At 48.7% G+C, this 17522-nt stretch overlaps 1 protein-coding gene across 1 annotated transcript in view; it reads left to right on the top strand.

Annotated features, from left to right (window-relative positions):
• LOC146209684 (sodium-coupled monocarboxylate transporter 2-like) overlaps nucleotides 1–17522 on the top strand; it is a 110237-nt gene that overhangs the window by 57118 nt on the left and 35597 nt on the right. Inside the window, exons 5-6 of the mRNA XM_084580926.1 lie at nucleotides 11582–11739; nucleotides 16221–16361. Of these exons, the coding sequence (XP_084437052.1) occupies nucleotides 11582–11739; nucleotides 16221–16361 (299 nt within the window). The remainder of the gene's footprint in view (nucleotides 1–11581; nucleotides 11740–16220; nucleotides 16362–17522) is intronic.

Raw genomic sequence — 17522 nt, 5'->3', positions numbered from 1 at the left:
AAGACGATGCCACATCAATTTTTGATCGAGGAGCTTACGTTCTGAAGACCGTGCACAACGCGATGAAATCAGTCGCTCTTTCGGGACGGAATCGAAATAAAGCGTATGGAGTCGAAGGAAGCTCAAAGGCGACAGAACGAAGTGTTGAAGGACTATGGCATCATCCCAACTGCCTGCTTAATGGGTCATGTCATGCACAATATTGAAGTGATAACTTCACTATGCGAGATAAAGCCAAGGTCACAGTGGGCTTCCAATGACCTCCAAAAATCTTTGAGGTCATGTTATAACTTAAGCCACAACCACTTTGGGTAGATGTTCCCACCAAAGCTCATATGTCAACTGGCATGTTTAGTAGCTTAACGCACGAGCAGTTGCACGATGAGACGATAGCAGGCAGCAATCTCGAGTATAGAGTGAAGCCACGCACTTTGGTCGAAGCCGCTTCATGAACTCGGAGGAAGAGCAACTGAGCAGTCGTCGGTTGGCTGCAACTGTCGATCCAGAGGGCATAACGTTGCGAGCTGAAAGTTTGTAAAGGAGAAGAGATGGGGCTAAAACGAAAAGGGCGGCGGAAACACCGGAACAACGTGAGGCGCGTCTTGCGAAAGGACCCCGACTATAGGGAACTAAAATTTGTGGTATTCGGGCTTTCCGCGGCTGCCCTTTGAGCGGCCGCCGCCGTGCCATGTTGTTCTCCTCGTTCCCTTTCTCCCGCCTGAGGCGGCAGAGAGGGGCTCGGACGACTTGTCATTGTCCTTCGGGCCACAGCTTCGCCCTGGCGTCCCAGTGGCTGTTCCCATTGGCGCCTTTTGGCGGGAACACGGCACCGCTTCGATGGCCGCGCTCGCGCGACCGTCCGAGCGTAGCTCAGAGGGAGAAGACCCCTCCGAGACATCAGAAGGTGCCTACGCAACTGTTCTTATCTGCCGGCCTTTGTCCGCGCAGACCAGTGTGTACTCGAGTTCGTCTGCTCCGTGTCGTACCTGAGAGCGAAATTCGAGCCTGTCGATCATGATCCAACGATCCGCGACAGGCGTACCTTGCGGTGGTTGCCCACTCTCTCTCAAAGGAACCTCCTGGTCACTGCGAGAGAGACAGAGATCACAGCACGCCCTTGCGTGCTTGCGGCGCGCACTCCGTGTCACTTCGTGCGCGCAGGGGAGCCTTGCTCCTCGCGCGCTCCCGGAACACGGTGACTGAGTATGTGTGTGTATATGTGCGTTTGTATATATGTGTATGTGTGTGCGTGTGTGTGTGTGTCGCTGGAGGATGGCGTTTCAATAAACGTCTCCTTTGTGAACTTGGAGGCTTGTGTGCTTGCAGCGAAGTGTTCTCCTCCCTGTGGAGGTTGACTGCGCGCTGCAGTGTTTCAGTGTGCACGTGGTGACGGCTGATCGGGGCTTCGGCTCGCGCGACGCTCGAACCCGCGGTGGTTGGTGGCCTATGACCACGTAGAAACCACAACTGGCGCCCAACGTGAATTGTCCCTCGCTCCATGAGTCGTTGGACAGCACATCGGCCGAGCCGGTCGCCTTGACGATCAAGCTCATGCGCCATGCCTGCCGCCCCCTGCGCGGCATTCGGGAAAGGTACTGAAACACGCTACATGGTTCTTCGGACTACCCTGCGGTGCTACCGTTGACCATATGTCTCTGCTAGTTCAGCTTTACGACGTTGCGGAAGCAATGTGTGCGACGCCGCCGCTGCCGGCATCTCTACACAACAGCACCCGTACCCCGCTTGCAGTCATTTCTGTTCGGGGAACGGCGAGGCGTCGGCCGGGCTCCCTCTGGAAACCGCGCCGTCAGCGCGCTCAGTTGGCTGATGCGACTCCGTGAACTTTCGAGCCGGCTGGTGCGCCATTCTCTCTTGGTACAGCATTTCGACTTTTCGGTGCAGTAGCTACAGGGGAGAACGAACGTGGTAACTGACGCCCTATCCCGTGCCCCACTCGCCCGCGGCGGCGTCTTTACGCCGGCAGGCGAAGGGGGCGAAACAGCAGACGAGCTGCAGATCGGCATGGAGGGGACGCCCGAAGACGGGTTCCCCATTCCGCTATCCGGGTAAGCAGCGCTTCGCAAAGCAGGCGAGGGTGAAAGCTCTTTGTGAGCACATCTGAGACGCCGATGCCAGCGGAAGTTTTGCTGCGAACTTGCGGGGGGACGAAACCAGGCTCTCCTTTGGGGTGACTGGGATCGTTTTCAGCCATGAAGAGCTACGACGGTCCAGCAAAAAGACCCGTTTTGTCGCGATGTCAGCGACGGTCTCTGGGAGACGGAGCGCCGTTACGCTGCTTGTATTCCTGCGGGCGCAGCGCCGTTACGCTACTTGTATTGAGCGGGCGCAGGGGGACACGAGCCAGCGTGTGTCGCGGCGTGCCCGGGGGATTCATACTTGCTGGGCCATGACGGGCTCGCGCTGAAATACATAGCCATGGATGATGAGTCCTTGAACCATTTGAAGTGGCTATTCCCCAATGTCTGAGCGGCGCTCTGTTGCGTTCTCTCACGAGAAACCATTGGCTGGTCATCTGAGTGGCTCCAAGTTTTCAAGAAACTGAGTCAATCGGTGACTGCAGCCCGGCATGAAGCGCGACATTTTCCGCTGTTGCCGTTCCTGCCATGTCTGTCAAATGGAGAAGTCGAGGGGTGCAAGCCACCGGGCATGACGAAACCAACTGACAGTGTGCGTCCGTGGCAGATGGCCACCTGCGATTTCATGGGGCATTTCCTCAGTAACAAACAGGGGCTCATTGCTGGAGAATCCCCCTACGGGAAATGCCAGCCGTGCCTACATTGCAGACCTGAAGGCCTATGCGTAACAGTCTGACGAGCTTGCGCTGGTGCCCATTGTCACCACAGGCAAGCGTCAAGGCACACCCAATGCGGTGGAACGCAGCCGTGCCCCGCACAGGTACAAGGTGAGGCGATATTCACCTCTGTGACTGATGCCGGACGGCGGGCCTTTTCCGCAACCGAAGGCATACCGCCACCGAGCGAGCTTGCTCGTCGAACCCTACCCGGAAGCAAGGTTGGTCTTCCCCTTTTCTAGCTCGCTCAGTTCTAGCCTTTGTGTTTTATTTTGTTTTTGTGTCTCTTTTTCCATTTTCGTTGTCTTCTGTTTCCGTTCTTGCTTCCGATCTTGTAAATATTGTAGAGTGAGTGCCTTCTTTTGTACAGCGCGTCTTTTCTCCGCTTTCTTCTTGAAATTGCGAGGGTTGCTCATTAGGCAGCCCTGACGCGCGGCCTCTCCGGTGTGTGTGGAAAGGAAGTTGGGGCCGTTTGGGGACGGGGAACATGGACGATGCCCCTTTCACCCAAGGACGCCGCGGTTGCGAAGGTGCTGGGTTTAGGTTCGCCGCGGAAGGTCGGCATCGCCCTATGTTTGATGTGTGAGTGGCTGTGCGTGTGCGTGCCTGGACGTGGAGACGACGACGTCGCGCCATGTGTGTTTGCACATGTGTGTTTGAGCGCGGTGGAAAGGAAGCTCCGCGCGGTCTTCCCATGTGCGCCTTGGATCGCCACGGAGTCACGGACTTTCCACGCCTGGGGCCCCTTCAGCGGGTTCGCTGTTCCTGCACTTAACCTGCACCACCACTGACGGGGATCGTTTGCAGCCAACGATGCAAGTTGGCCACCCAGAAGTCAACGAGCGGTGAGTCACTGCAGGCTCCCTGAGGTGCGCCGACGAACTTTGGAACTTCTGTACATAGTTGTGTTTACTCCGCCTGAGGAACTCAGTGGAATTTTGTACAGAATTCTTCATGTCATCCTGTTCTTTGTTTTGTGTGTGTGCGTTTTTTGTAGTGTGTGTTTTCTTGAGTGTCCGTCGTTCCAAGATCTTTTTTGGGCTGGAGCTGAAGCGTAGTTTACTTGTTGCGCGAGGTTAGCATTCTTTTCTTCGTGCTGGGGACCTGTCGCGCGCTTTCGCTAAGGGTAGGAGGGCAATTAAGGAGTGGAGGATGTGGGATTCGGGCTTGCCACGACTGCCCTTTGAGCGGCCGCCGCCGTGCCATGTTGTTCTCCTCATTCCCTTTCTCCCACCTGAGGCTGCAGAGAGGGGCTCGGACCTTGTCACTGTCGTTCGGGCCACAGCTCCGCCCTGGCGTCCCAGTGGCTGTTCCCATTGGCGCCTTTTGGCGGGTACACGGCACCGCTTCGATGGCCGCGCTCGCGCGACCGTCCGAGCGTAGCTCAGAGGGAGAAGACCCCTCCGAGACATCAGAAGGTGCGTACGCAACTGTTCTTGTCTGCCGGCCTTTGTCCGCGCAGACCAGTGTGTACTCGAGTTCGTCTGCTCCGTGTCGTACCTGAGAGCGAAACTCGAGCCTGTCGATCGTGATCCAACGATCCGCGACAGGCGTACCTTGCGGTGGTTGCCCACACTCTCTCAAAGGAACCTCCTGGTCACTGCGAGAGTGACAGAGATCACAGCACGCCCTTGCGTGCTTGCGGCGCGCACTCCGTGTCACTTCGTGCGCGCAGGGGAGCCTTGCGCCTCGCGCGCTCCCGGAACAGGATGACTGAGTATTTGTGTGTGTATATGTGCGTTTGTATATATGTGTGTGCGTGTGTCTGTGTTGCTGGAGGATGGCGTTTCAATAAACGTCTCTTTTGTAAACTTGGAGGCTTGTGTCCTTGCAGCGCAGTGCTCCCCTCCCTGTGGAGGTTGAGTGCGCGCTGCAGTGTTTAAGTGTGCGCGTGGTGACGGCTCATCGGGGCTTCGGCTCGCGCGACGCTCGAACCCGTGGTGGTTGGTGGCCTATTACCACGCAGAAACCACAAATTCTAGTTCACTGTACCCCCGACGATGCTGCAAGATGTGAGAGACGAGCAGCACGGATGGCCGGCGGCAGCGCGAACGCCGCTTCTGGGTCAGCACCGACAGCGAAGCTATTGCTTCGAACTAGGTTTCCCCGAAGCTAAAGCACTGCTAATTTTATTCGTCCATCACTCTCAAAATTAGCAGCCTCGATGCTGAAAATCACAGTGCTTTTAAGGCGAAAGCCTTTAATGCCTTATCGTTGTCGACAGAAGGTGTTCAGCAGAGGTGTCACGCTTTCGAGAGCGAGAGTTAAAATATATTAATAAACCTTGCCTAGGGCCAGGTATTGAATCTCCATTCCTTGGATCCCCAGCCCAGCGCTTTAACCACTGCGCTACACTTTTTTTTCTTTATTGCCTAATTGATTACCATATTTTACACATAAAGAGCATTACTCCACACACACACACACACACACACACACACACACACACACACACACACACACACACACACACACACACACACACACACACACACACACACACACACACACACACACACACACACACACACACACACACACACACACACACACACACACACACACACACACACACACACACACACACACACACACACACACACACACACACACACACACACACACACACACACACACACACACACACACACACACACACACACACACACACACACACACACACACACACACACACACACACACACACACACACACACACACACACACACACACACACACACACACACACACACACACACACACACACACACACACACACACACACACACACACACACACACACACACACACGCACGCACGCACGCACGCACGCACGCACACACACGCACGCACACACACGCACGCACGCACGCACACACACGCACGCACGCACAGAATATTACGCGACCAATACACACCATGGGTTAAAACCACGCGAATTGAGCTGCGTTATCCGTTACAAATCAGTCATTTGCAGCAACACTTCTATTCTCGGAAGCCACTCAGGCACTTCGTCTTGTCTCTTGAAAACTTCAACAACACTCGCAGTAGCTTCGCCAAAACACTGCCGTATTTTCCTCACATCAATGTCTGCATGCCTGAAAGCCATTCTGAATCGCCAGATACTGTGCAGGCCAAATAACATGATCATGTCCAGCGGTAGCCCATCATCATCTTCAAGTGGTAAAAATCAAATTCCGAATGCATTCGCGGGAAGGTCTTTTTTAATTGTTCGTTGTAGAATGCCCCAGAAGAAAAATGCTTCCCAAATATCTACGAAAACATGTTCGATAGTTTCTGGTTGGCGGCATATGAAACAGCGATTTCCCCAAGGTACAAGAAAAAACTTTCATTTCTAAATAACTCAACTTCTAGTGTATTGCTATGGAGCTTGAAAAAGAAAGTTTTGCTTCCTCTGGTACAGCCATATTTTTTACTCGTTTAAGGACTGACTTCCATGGACCTGCAGAGTACAACGATCTGAACAATAGGATCGGGAGAAGGATATCGCACAAGCCCATGTAAAGTTCCTTTATAACTGTGGAAGAAGTTTACCGGTCCATAAGGAATACGACCAGAAGCACGGCAGCAGGAGCCGACAGAATCGACAACGCCCTGATCCGAAACCTGAGTGACGATCCCAAACAAGAGCTCGCAAGCTTTCCAAACAAACACTGGGAGGCGGAGACGGTTCCCGAAGACTGGAAACACGCCAAAGTAATTATAATTCCCTAAACTTGGCAAACAGCTTCAAATTGAAAATGTTAGGCCCATCTTGCTCACCTCGTGCCTCGGCGAGCTTTACGAGCGGGTGGTGATGCTCTGACTGCAAAAGTTCATGAAAGTGAATGACCATGTACCCCATACCATATTCGGCTTCAAAGCAAAACTCTCGACAGAGGACGTGCTCCTTCAAATACAAGATGTGCTCCGCAACGTACCCCGAACGAGTGAAAATGTCATAATGGCCCTCGACATCAAGGGAGAATTTGATAACGTCAGTCACGAAGCGATCCTTAGAGGCCTAGACAACCTGGAGTGCGGACGCAGAATCCACGGGTACGTCAAAGCCTTCCTGTCAGATAGAACTACCACCATCGGCATGGGAGACCTTCGATCGAACAAAATTCACGCGCCAAACAAAGGAACACCCCAAGGATTAGTCGTCTCACCTATCCTCTTCAATATAGCTATGATAGGTCTAGCGCGAAAACTAGAGAAGATCGAAAGCATCAGGCACGTCATGTATGACGACGACATAACAGTCTGGACGAACACTAGTTCCCTCGGGGAGAAGGAAGAAAAACTACAGGAAGCGGCCTCCTGTGTACAAAAATATCTCGGAGAAAGAGGGCTCGCATGCTCGACCGAGAAATCGGAATTGCTTCGAATGTGGAGAGGCAAACAAAACCGGTCCGTCCCAACCAGTGAGGACCTGAAACTCGACATCTACCTGGAAGGAATGCCCACCCCGGAAAAGACAACAATAAGAATATTATGTATGTGGGTTCAATCGAACCAACGCAGTAGTCAATTTTACCATGCTCAAAACAACAACGCTACAAGTGACACGCATGATCACCCGCATCACCAACAGGTGGCATGGCATGCGCGAAGAGGACACACTAAAACTAGTTAGAAACTTAGTAGTGAGCCGAATAATGTACAGCCTGCCTTACCAGTGCCTCAAAAAGAGTGAAATACAACAAGCGGATGCCCTGCTACGCAAAGCGTATAAGACGGCACTCCGATTACCGCGCAACACCTCTACAGAAAAGCTCATGGCGCTTGGATTGCAAAACACATTCGAAGAACTACGCGAGGCGCAGCTTGAGTCGCAAAAACTCAGGCTGCTGCAGACAGCGACTAGAAGAGTGCTCTTACAGAGACTCGGATACTGTGAGCAGATGCGAGAAATAGAGAGGACGGAAAGAATCCCCTACAAACTTCGCAAGCCCCAAGGTAGCTCCAATCCCGAGAAACATGGACCCTAACCTCTACCAAGGTAGAAGAGAAGCAAGGGCCGATTTTATAAAAAAAATATACGCTCCTCAAGACACGACCGTGTATGAAGACGCGTCCTCGAGAGGGGGACACAACAAAATTGCTGTGGCCACGGTGGTCGATTCGTCTCTACGCGAAGTGACCAGCGCCTCTATCCGACACTGCACAGTAGCAAAGGCTGAGGAAGTAGCCGTTGCTCTAGCGGTGGCGGAGGGAACTGGGCGGTAGCTAACGATATTCACGGACTCTCAAACAGCCTGTCGAAATTTCAAGAGTGGTAGGATAGGTCGTCACACGCTACGTATACGCCTCGAAGTGAGCGACAGAATTCAAACTCACGAAGAAAACAAGAACAGAGACAAAATTATGTGGGTACCGGGGCACATGGGGGTGGCAGGAAGCCAAGAGGCCGACAGGATAGCTCGAGCATACACTACTGTCCGAGCATCCGACGAGTTCGCGGAATTTTTGCCAGCACCCAAGGCATACTCGGCCATACTAGAAAACTATAGAGGCAGAAGAATGCGATATCCTCCAACGCACAGCTCTCTCACCAGAGAGGAAGCTGTCATATGGAGACAATTACAGACGGGTTCATACCCAAACCTACACATACTAAACAAAATGCACCCTACTATATACGCGGACAGATGTCAATGGTGCGATGAAAAACCAACACTATATAACATCACATGGGCCTGTCAAAACATAGATGTGGTCCCCAAAATTCGAAGCCCGAGTGCGAAACAATGGGAGACTGCTCTCCAGCGACCGCTGCGAAGACCAGCAAGGTCTGGTACAGCGAGTCCAACGGGCAGCAGTAGCCAGTGGAGCCCTGGACTGAGGGCAACCGATCATTCTGCAGAAGTGGACGAAGTCGATGGAGAAGACTCTTGTGGATTCAACAAGCAGACATCTCTGAAGACGTCCCAAAAACGGCCAAGTAATATAGGGCTAAATAAAGTTTTTCATTCCTTCCTTCGCGTCACAGTTGATAATTATTCAAATGAAAAACGGGCTTGCAATACACGACATGACGTGTACACTTTAAGGATTTCGAAGATCCTCCCTTGCATGCCCGCCGAACTTACAACCAAATTTGGTAGCACTTTGTTCAATCTAACCTGCCACACAGACGTGAAATGCTCTTTGTTCCCCTTGTTTACCGTGAGGATTATAGCGCGATTCCGCGAGTGAGAGATAGTACGCCTTTCCTTTCCTGTAAACGAGTTATAGGACGCCGGTGAACTTTGATGCGTGGAATGAAATCAAGGGCGCGGATGTACCGTCATGATAAGCATATGTCACCAGGTGATTCATGCATATACGAGAGAATTAGAATATTTATGTCTCCAAGAGAGCAACTATAGCCAGCTTTTCGGGGGTTAGGTCAGGTAGCGGACCCCGCCGAGTGTCCGATCCAGGAGTCCGTGTGGTGCCTTTCATTCGCCGCTTCCTCGACCCCCGCACCGGCACAGCAAACAGAAGCAGATCCAGATGTTGTTGTTGTGACTGTAGGAAGAAGGAAAAAAAAATAAACAAGCCTGCTACTGGCTCTGTAGCTGAGCCGCCTCCGCTGTCTCGTGCGGACAGAAGAGAGAAAGTAGAGAAGAAAGAAAAAGAAGAGTGAGATAGTTAAATATCAAGTTCTTCTTTTCTTCTAATTTTATTCCTCTCCGATCACAAGGACCATTCACTCTAAATGTAGAATACAGAATTTATTTACATTTCAGCACAACGTTTTCTCTGCCAGGGTGCGGCCTCTCGTCACGGCACCCGAGACCAGTCTCTTTTCTGTTGCGTCAAAAAGCAGCGTCGATCAGCTCGCTTGAAAGCTGCTCTCTCCCTCGAAGGCCTCCCCGCCAGGCTCCTGGGGGATCTTCACTTCCTCCGTCATTTCGCTGCGGCTGTTTGTGACTGACGCAGGCGCCTTCCACCACCGTTACAAATGTTAACCGCCAGCGGCCGTCAAATTCTCAGAAGCCGATTCGCTGGCCCGGCGGGGATGGTTGCAATCAGATCGGATGCCTAAAGGCCCGACCACATGGCAGCGCTTCTTCGGCGTCTCGTCAGCGTCTTGTCTATGAGCGTCGTCGCTCGGCGCGCGCCGGAAAGGGCGACCAAACACATGACGGCGTACGAACTGGCGTCTGCAAGGCAAGGCGTGGGAGAATCCTGGACGTTCGAACAATTGTCCCCCGTCCGTAGCTAAAATCGTCCTATTCAGCGACGGCGGGAACTTACTGGGGAGGGTGGGGGAGGCAAGGGCATCAAAAGGCGCAGGCATGCACGCGGACAAAAAGAGGAGCTGTTGCTTCCGCGGAAACGAGTTGAGCCTGTGGCGGTTGGTGCCGCAGCAGCCCATGCGTGGCTTTGTCGTTGGTCCCCACCTGCGAATAATTTTCGGCGTCGACGCTGAGATCTGGCCCCTCCAGATACCTGCGTCTTTCAGCGTCGTCTCGCTTCAAGGGCCAAAATTGCACCTCCGGCGACGCCGATATCCGCGACGCCGACGCGGCGCCGAAGAAACGCTGCCATGTGGTTCAGCCTTAAGGGAGCGACGCTCTTCCCCTGGCCTTCCGTGCGGCGCCAGCCCGCCGGCTGCCTCACAAGTTCGAACAGTTCAGAGAGAGGAGGCGTCTGCCACGGCCGCCCCGTTTGCTTACAAACATACACACACGCAAGTGAAAATACACACACATATGGCAGTCTTTTCAAACGTTTTCTGCCAGCGATCAGAGCGACGCAAGCGCGCACTTAACAGAGAGAAAGACGAGCGCCACTACAGCCGTCGTCCGCCACCCATGCGGTGGCGGGTGCAATGATGGCGTACAATAGATAAAAATTCGATGGCAGGCCAGTTCCCGCCGCAAGCGGCTTTGACATACCACTCCCAGACTCGTAGGGAAAGGGACAGCTACCCTTCACCGTCCCCCTAGACGCAGATGTCTAGGAGGCAGCAGACATCAGTGGCGTTTGAAATTGAGTTACAGGATAGAAAAGGCGCCGTCTCTGTCACAATTCTGTGCAGACACATGTACCCCACCGTAAAGAAAGGGAGGGAGGCTGGAGTGAAAGGAGAGAGGGAGATAGAAGTGCCGTAGTGAAGAGCTGCTATCCACAACGCCATAATGGCTTTCGTCTCAGCGCACTTTAGTGGTCCAAAGTTCTCTCTAGAATTTTTCTTAATGTAAGCCGGGAAACGAAATATTCTGTATGACCTGACAATAAAACGCTTGCAGGTTGAATTTAGAGCCGCAGTAACTTTAAAGCGTAGGCAGTGCACGTCGCGCCTGCGTCGAGCACATGTAGTTCGCCGAGTTTCGGCTTCGTGCCGAAAAAGCAGTGAATGCCTTCCGTTTCACGAACTTACAAAATTAGAAACATTTTTACCAGTTTCAAGCACTGATATGGCATTGTCTTGTCCACGGTTTCAAAGTCGCCGTTGGCAGTCGCAACCACAGTGCGTTAGTAAAAAGTTTACTTACTGACTTTCGGTTAGTTAATTATATGATTAATAAAATATTGCAGGGGATTGTCCGCTGGGGCTGAGAGTCTGTTCATACAAATTTATTTCTTTTGGAACTTCCGCTTTTAAAAATCTTTCGAAGAGTTTGCTGAAATGCAACTTCTAAAATTTGAAGCCTCGTATATTGTTGAACTGCTTATCTTAGACTGACGAAACCCATATAAAGTCGAAACTGCCAGAGGAGACTCCACGTTCCTCGTATTTCTGTCATCTTTTTTTTTTTTTTTTTTTTTCAGGGAGGCCTCAGAGGCGTCGTGTGGACGGATTGCATGCAGTTCTTTTTCATTCTGGTCGCCCCAACAACAGTTGTATCGAAGGTCATACTCGATTCTCTTTCATCTAACTCAACCGTTAAACCGTTCAGCACTCAGGATGCCATGAAGTACATCGGAAAGTAAGTGCAGTAGACAAAAAGCTGAGCTTGGTTTACCTATATGTGTTAGATATAAATATCTCGGTAATTTATTGTGAATAAGTGTGCGTTTGTGCGTATTTATCAAACAATTACTGTGATGGTGCCTTGGTTGACGTTCTGTAGAATCGTATACGCGTAGAGCAGCACAAGGAAGAAAATGGCAAGTGTTCCTCTTATTGAGTCGCTGTTCGGAGTTTTGTCTTTCAGTGCTCTCAGCCGTAAGCTGGGGTTGACAAACATATCCCAGGACATGTTTCGTTTTACAAAGCAAGAGTCTCCACCTCCTGTTTTCCAGGTAGCCGGTTCTTTATGGGTAGATAATTTCATGCATTTGAAAGAGTAACAGTATGCTTGAATTAATGCAACTCGCTTCACATCAAATTCCACTGACGAACTCGTAAGGGTTTTCAGAGAGCCCTATGATAACATTTTTTTTTTGTTGTTGTTGCAAGTTTAGAGTTATTTATATTGCAAATCAGGTGCTTCGTATGCAACCTAAAACGATCAATGCAAATATTGGTCAATGGAATGAACCTAGTTGCGCAACCAACATCGTATTGTTGCTACCAGTGTTCAGCCTTTTGAATGTTAAACATGATGTACGTATTACTCGAAATGCTAAATTACGCAATCATCTTTTGGGAGTTAATTTCACGAATGCTGGTTTAGTTCGATTAATTGATCAACGTCTCAAAGCGACTGAGGCTATGTAGTGACGCCGTTATCGAGGGTTTCTAGAAATTTTGGCCATATGGGCTCTTTAACGTGCACTGACATCGCGCAGTACACAGGCACCTGGCTTTTCGCCTGCATCTAAAAGCGGCCTCCGCGGCCGGGATTCAATTCCACATGTTTGGCCATACAGATAAGCGCCCTAACCACTGCACCACCACGGCGGGGTATTTCACGAATCTGAGTTTTAATATGCCCCTTCGAACTGTTAAGATAATATATTTTTTTTCATGTATCATTGATTACGCTGCTATAAAACTAAAGGACTTGCTTCCTCTAGTGCTACGACTATTTGTGAGTGCCGAAATAATAAATGCCGCCAAAAGTGTCATTAGCCCGGTTTAGGGGATGTGTGTTTTCAGTGAAGAAAACTTTCGCAACAATACTATAACCATATTAAATATTAACATTTAACATATTATTGACAACCGGTTATTAGCCAAATTACAATTCTCATTTTCACCCCTTGGTTATTGCATGGGTTCGAGATTTTCTCTGTTCCAGGTTTCAGTTTACCACTGTCAATAACCATAATTTGTCCCTCAGCCAAGTTCATTCCGGCGTTCCAGAAGGAAGCGTGCTTGGGCCCTTGCTTTTCTTGATGTTTGTTAATGATTTACCTAACTCAGCCTCTTCTCGAATCAGACTTTTCGCTGACGATTGCGTGATTTATCGCAAATTTATACTAACGACGATCGCCTAGCTCTTCAATCAGACCTCGGCATCGTTACAGCATGGTGCTCTACTTGGCTTATTCAACTTAACCTTTCTAAAACAAAATTTATGTGTTTTACTAACCGAAGATCCAGACTTCAAACAGCGCATTCTTTAAATAACACTCCAGTTGAGTACGTAACCACGTATAAATACATATGTCTTCACCTTTTTTCTGATCTAACATGCAACCACCATATTAACCTTATTCTTGCATGCGCTAATCGGTCTTTAGGTCTCCTAAAACATAACTTAAAGCATGCTCCCTTACACCTGCGATTACGTGCTTACACCGCTCTTATTCGACCTAACATTGAATATGCTTCGGCTATTTGGGACACTAACCAAGCATACTTAATAAGTAGCATCGAATCATTGCAGAATCGCGCAGGTTGTTTTATCTTCTCTGATTATTCACGTCATACCAGCATCACAGCCTTGAAGAAACGCGCCGATCTTCGGGATCTATGTCTCCGTCGTAAACTTGCAAGTGTGTCACTTTTTCATAAGCTGTATCGTCACTCAACAGGACGTTTTTCTTCGCCTTCTTCTATTTTTGACCGCCGCGACCATCCATTTAAAGTTAAGCGCTTGCCATGTCGTACATCTAACTTTGCACATTCATTCATACCACGTACGAGAACTGTCTGGAATGCTCTGCCTTCACATGTTGCTACCGTCATTGATGCGGATAAATTTTATGATCTATTGGCTGCCACTACCTCTGCTTAAACTTTTTGTGTTCATTGTGAACTTACCAGCGCATCAGGTTTCTGTCTTTATTTCTGTTAATGATAGTTCTTTTATTTATTTTTTGCCGTTATTTGTGAGACAAGGTATAATGTATACCAACGTTACTGCCTGCCGCTCTGTTCATATTTTTTTTCCTTTTAAACTTCAATGTTCAATTGTTTGTTTTGTATTTTTGCAAATATTCATATGCTTTTGTCTGCTTTGTTGTTTCTTGTAATTATGGTTTATTTGTTTACTTTTGATTACATGTCTGTATCCTCCCTCCCCCCCCCCCCCTAAGTAATACCCTCCAACTGAGGGCCTTTAGGGGTATGCTGTATAAATAAATATATAAATAAATATTATTATTGTTATTATTAATATTATTATTATTACTCTCAATATTACCAAAATGGTTTCCAAGACATTGAGATTTTATTTGGAGCAAAGGGTTAGGAACACGCAACTGCTAAACAGATTTGCCGTGCATGTGTGAGCTGAAAGGAAACGATGTTGGTATTATCTACTTATACATGGATTCTGAAGGAAAGAAGACAACAGTCGGCGAGGCCAAAGAAAGCATTGGGGATTGTACTTTGTCTTTTCTTTTTAATTTTTACTTCTATAATCACATAAATAGTAAAGTAATCCGTTTAGGAGAAAGATAAATAAACACAAAGTAGAAGGAAAAACAACGTGCCGATGGTGGGAACCGAACCCACGACCTTCAAATATCGCGTCCGGTGCTCTTCCAACGGGTTCGGTTCCCACCATCCGCACGTTGTTTTTCCTTCTACTTTGTGTTTATTTATCTTTCCCCTAAACGGATTACTTTACTAATTTATGTGATTATCGAAGTAAAAATAAAAAAAAAGACATAAAGTACAATCCCCAATGCTTTCCTTGGCCTCGCCGACTCTTGGCTTCTTTCCTTCATGTATTATAACGAGCACCATCATTTCCCCTTCATTTATCTGCTTGTAGCTTACGGGGGTCTAGGTTCTGGCAGTCTTGAAGCCATAGGTAGCGCAAGCACAGCTTTCGCCCTCGCTCTTGATCACGTTCTACGTGACGCTGGAGGTAACACAGGACGTTCCACGTCCACCGCTATAGTTGAGGGTGGCGCTGTTGAACACTTTCAAGGTTAGTGTACAGACAATAATTATACCCAAGAAAGTAGCAGGTGGGACAGCGGCCGATGTAGCTCAGTTGGAAGAGCACCGGACGCGATATTCGGAGGTCGTGGGTTCGGTTCCTACCATCGCCACGCTGTCTTTCCTTCTACTTGGTGTTTATTTATCTTTCCCCTAAACAAATTACTTTACTAATTTGTGTGATTATCGATGTAAAAATTAAAGAAAAAGACAAAGTACAATCCCCAATGCTTTCCTCGGCCTCGCCGACTGTTGGCTTCTTTCCCTCATGTATTTTAACGAGCACCCTTATTTCCGCTTCATTTATCTGCTTATACATGGATTCTGTCATTGAACGTGAGTTGAAAAAAAGATGCTCCAAGGTAAGGTTGACTGGTTAAAAGTTTGCGAATACTGATCTTCCTAAAGAGGAATAGATTGAAAAAGAACCGAACAAGGGTTGAGGGGGTTCTAGGCTCGCAGTCTAAGCCAATTTCTCGACAAGGGTCGACCTCCATGTGTCTCATCATCATCATCAGCCTGATTATACCCACTGCAGGGCGAAGGCCTCTCCCATATTTCTCCACTTAACCCGGTTCTGTGCTAGCTGCAGCCACTTGACCCTTGCGAACTTCTTAATCTCATCCGCCCACCTAACGTTCTGCCGCCCCCTGCTACGCTTTCCTTCCCTTGGAATCCAGTTTGTTACCCTCAGCGATCATCGGTTATCCTCTCTTCGCACTACATGTCCTGCCCATGTCCATTTCTTCTTCTTAATTTCCCCTAGAATGTCGGTAACTTGAGTTATTTCTCTGACCCACTCTGCACGCTTTCTATCTCTTAATGTTACCCCTACCATTTTTCGTTCCATAGCCCTCTGGGTTGTCCTCAACTTAAGTAGAGGGGCTGCACAATAAGAAAGAGAACGTCTCGGTTTCCTTCCATGCTCTGCAGCTATCTTCCTCCTCTCGTTATGCACTGAAAATAATAGATTACATTGCATGGCGTTTTCAATAGCTGAAACTCAACAACTGAAAACATATTGTTCTTTATCGACATTATTGAGTTCTGAAAATGCATCCCGAATTGCAGTTATTTGTGAATAAACAAGGATGTCTTACAAAGAGAGTATTGTAAATTTTCCAACAGCTACAAAATCGATCTGATGAGCGACGAAACGATCTGGTCCTGTTTCCTGGGCTCGTCAGCAATGTCAATCTACCGAGTGTGCCTGGACCAGGTGGTTGCCCAGAGGATGCTGGCGTCTCGAACAATGAAAGAAGCTCGAAGGTATGGCGAACAATTTCACTTAGCCAAGGTGAAAAAGTAAACACAAGCGAAAAAGCAGCAGTTAAACGTTCACGGACACCACAGCATCTTTTCATGATCCTGTCCCACATTAGTATTAATTAAAGGTTGTGGAATGCTTAGTAAACTTCTATAATTCCGTGTGCAAGCATGTGTGCGACTGCTGGTGGACTGATGAATTATATATTCTGGCGCCTTGGCTCGACTAGGTGAAGTCTTTTAAATCGTTTAGCCATAAAGAAAGCCAAGTATAGATAAGACGGATGCAGCCATAGTAGCAAGCAGGTACTTGAGATGAACAATAAATAAGGTGTACAAGAATGAGCTGTCAGTCTTCTTGGTACTGTACGCATAAAAAAAAAAGGGCAGAACGCAGAATAACTGCAAAATTCTCATTATTGTTTGGGTTTCTGGTCCAGTTTTCTCGCGCAGTTCCCTGAGAAAACCGGAAAAGTAGGCCTCAAACAATAGACAAAGGAACGCTTGTTTAAGGACTGCGCTCGCCAGCAATGGGAGTCTTTCTCATCGCCAATAGAAAGAGCCAACACTACACACATATACAATAAATGAAGAAGCAAGCAAAAATAAACATTAACCATGAATACACATTAAAATAGGTAATGTTCCGCGGCATGCTTGTTTTCACTTTCTTCGTTTAGAAAGGGGCAACCCCGGACTCACAGTCGTCACCTTCTAGAGGCTCTGTTTGAAGTAGCCCTCTGACATCGTTCCTGAATATTTGCCGGATTCGGAGGTAACACCGGCTTTATCAAGTATTCCTTCCCAGCGTTTTCGATAGCCTCTACAACCAGGTCATTTTGGCGTGCGTTAAGATATTGTTGTTCAGAGAGTATGGATGCATCACCCATTCTTACGAGTAAAAGAAGTGAGCTCTGGGCCACGAAGTTATGTGTACACTATATTTGTGCTGCTAAGCGCTCAACTTTCTCGACCTTCGTTTTCCTGCTACTGATCTGTTTTGAGCAAAACTTGGAAGATGAGCTTAAATATGTCTTGCCAAAGAGCTGCAGTAGGTACTTCCTTTAGAGTTACACAACTGAGCCATTGCTATTAAGAGCTATACTTTATCCTTATTTGTAGAATTTCGATAGCTTTTCCAGTTGCGCACATATGTCTATCTAA

The sequence above is a fragment of the Amblyomma maculatum genome, chromosome 1 (genome assembly GCF_055883805.1).
Source record: "Amblyomma maculatum isolate TAMU_Amacu chromosome 1, ASM5588380v1, whole genome shotgun sequence".
NCBI classification, from domain to species: Eukaryota; Metazoa; Arthropoda; class Arachnida; order Ixodida; family Ixodidae; genus Amblyomma; species Amblyomma maculatum.
Note: the sequence above shows the minus strand (reverse complement) of the source record. Positions and strands in the feature narration are given on the sequence as shown.